A 2,947-nucleotide genomic window follows, 5' to 3' on the forward strand; every position below is an offset into this window, starting at 1 on the left:
GATTTCAATATATGAAATTTCAAAAGTAGATAAAAGTAGTGTTGGATTAATCAATATAGAGATGAAAAAAAAATCAAATACTCATTAAGAGAAAATGTTAGGAGTTCTATAAAATTTGATAATAATTGTTAAATTATTATTTTATTTTTTTGTTAAAATTAATAAAAGAGATATAATATTCTAATTCATTTTTCAAGAATATTATTTTGCAAGTATCAATTGGAACCAAGTAAAAGTTATTGTCAAAATTATCGTTACTGGTTTAGCTATCCTATTAATATAAATATAAAAGACTTTGATGTATTTGCAAATAAATTTATATCTAATATTTTTAAAAAGAAACCTTAATTTTCTTATAATACTTTTGAAAGTTTCGATTTTACACCACAGATCACATTAAGACTATATACAATTAGTTTATTAAAAATCTTAGACCAAGCAAATAACAAAGTGAAATTTGAGAATCCAACAAACCAAATCTATCATGCAACACATTAAAATCTAGAGAAGTGAAGGTTGTGAATGCCCCGGTCTGATTCGAGGAATCAAAATAGTGGATTCCACATACAAAAGGAACTTTATCAATCTCAAACACAGGATTCGAAAGAAACATCAGAGTCAATCATCGACTAGCTAACTTACTTCATTCTGAACACTTAGATTTATTTAGCTAAACTGTAGTGGTCTGTGAGAACCGATACGCACCATTAGTTGGCCATGTACAAAGATCAGGGACTTTAGAGTGATTCTACAGCGCATTCGGTTGCTTCATGGCTTTCCCTTTTGTTGAATTTAACATGATTACATAGCTTTTATGACCAAACTAAATCACAGATTCTAAATATATTTTAGAATTTGATCGACGAAAATGAGATACGGTCACTTTCATCAAATTCTAAAATATAAAATCCACTTTGATAGAATTGTAAAATATTTCTAAAATGTTGAATCGACATAAGAATGGTTCATGGCTCTCTTATTCAGCCTTCCAGCTTATAGAAATAAGGGCTGGAGTCGTTACAAACCCTAATCAAATCCCAAACGGAAATGGTTTAAATATTCCACATATACATATTGTTATTAGTAACGCCGTGAATTTTTAAAATTGTTTATGTTGATTTTCACTACCAATGGAAAATCCGAAAACACTATTTGGATTTGCAGAGGGATTCCGACACAAGCGAGATCTAAAACAATTGTATACTGCGCAAATTTGAAATCCAAGCCATATCATTACATATTCCACCATAAATTTGAAAGATTCAATTTGAGGAGCAATGAATTTACAACATTGATCACTTTAAAAAGTAAGGCTAATGCTATTTATTATAATGGAATCTAATGCTATTTAATGTAATGGAATCTCCACTGGAGATGGCGCAGGCAGAATAGAATAAGATGTCTCTATCTGCTCGCTAAACAGACAGTCCATCGACAAGTTGGGCAACTCAAACTGCAGTTGCCCTCTGCCCTTGGAGTTTTTCAAGACCATATTTTCTTCATAAGATATGATAGGTTCCAGGTAGTCAAAAAATGTAATATCATTGTCTGTTTTACTTGTAGCAGAAGAACATACTCCCTTCGGATGCTTTTCATAATGTAATGAAGAAACTTTGGTCTCTGTCATTTGATTTGGATCAATCGTTGCTCGATGACACTTCTCCTCAAATTCATCGCTATCTAAAATAATATGTTCTTCTTTATCAAGGCGATCAGCTTTTGTTCGTTGTTCTATCGACTTCTGTGAAGCAGTCTTTCGGTATATCCGGCATAACACCATATCCATATTCTTCTGCACATGAAAAAATACATTCCTTCACTATGTCTGCACCAGGAAAAGCGAAGACGATTTGGGTGGCGGAGAACTTGTGCTCGTTCAAATAAAGCAAAAGAAATAAATAAAAAAATAGATGATCACCTTCGGTGGGGACGAGCTCAGCTCTGGCATCCTGTACTCGTTCATGATCCAGTCTGTCCTTTGCCCAAGCGGGGCCTTTCCTTTATAAAACACGAGAATTTTCTTGAGACCGATGCACTGAAGCAGCTCGTTGCGAACTGCTCTGTCTGAACCCGTTGCCTTCCAGTAACCAGAGACCGTCAATCTGCTAGGCCGAGGGAATTTCCTATTATCTCTGGGAACGAAAAAGAACCACTGCCTGTCCCCAGCATCATTAGCCAAACCTGCAAGACTACTACGTCAATTTATATTGCGTGAAAAACTCTTCTCAAATTCAAACCAGTGAAGAAAAAAAGATTCACCTACCTGGTAACTCCCATGGATCATATCGATACAAGTCCAAGGTTGGTATAATCATATCGAAATTCAGATGGTGCACGTCTTCGATTCGTTTCTTGAGATAGAAACCAACCAGTTCCTCTTCTGTGGGATAGAATCGGAAGCCTGGAAAGACCGTTAATCCCCCCTGCACTGCCCCATTGTTATCCAGTTCTTCCAACATGGCCATCTGCACTATCTCGGAGCACCAGTTGTACGAATTTTCCTCCATACACAGAGTTGTCACTTATGGCAGTTAGAAAAATGTTTTGCAGCATTGACAATGACGGGGACTCTAATGTCAGGAGTGAATGGACGGACTAGGAGAAAATGTTACACGCGGAGTGGAAGGTGGCGAACACGACAAGGAGATATCGCGTGAAAATATTTTATTAATTCTCCTTCTCCGCGTCGTTATAGTGCTAGACAGTGCACACCTATTTCGCAATGATTTCATCGAAATTTCCAGGAAGATACATCAGTAAGATATTATAATAACTATCCTTCTTAGAATATACTAAAGTCACCTTCAAGATAGTAAGCACTGCGTTTAGTGAGTTATTATGTCCATGTGAGGGCATATAAGCTTGTAGGGTTAGTTAAATTAGTATGCCCTTACCATCAATCAATTTCCATGTTATCTTAAGTAGGGAAAGATAGGTAAGTGTGATG

At 35.8% G+C, this 2,947-nt stretch overlaps 1 protein-coding gene across 1 annotated transcript; it reads right to left on the reverse strand.

Annotated features, from left to right (window-relative positions):
- Window positions 1-1,171: 1,171 nt before the first annotated feature.
- Window positions 1,172-2,520, reverse strand: LOC149217889 (NAC domain-containing protein 6-like). Its single transcript, XM_089391448.1, has 3 exons — window positions 2,264-2,520; window positions 1,919-2,181; window positions 1,172-1,792 (listed from the first exon to the last, which is right to left on the reverse strand). Exons 1-3 carry the CDS (start codon window positions 2,505-2,507, stop codon window positions 1,349-1,351), a joined length of 951 nt encoding a protein of 316 aa, XP_089247574.1. The 5' UTR covers window positions 2,508-2,520; the 3' UTR covers window positions 1,172-1,348.
- Window positions 2,521-2,947: the final 427 nt, after the last annotated feature.

This window comes from Pinus tabuliformis, chromosome 1_1, assembly GCF_031772625.1.
Source record: "Pinus tabuliformis cultivar Carrire ecotype Pingquan chromosome 1_1, CPIR1, whole genome shotgun sequence".
Classification (NCBI taxonomy): Eukaryota; Viridiplantae; Streptophyta; class Pinopsida; order Pinales; family Pinaceae; genus Pinus; species Pinus tabuliformis.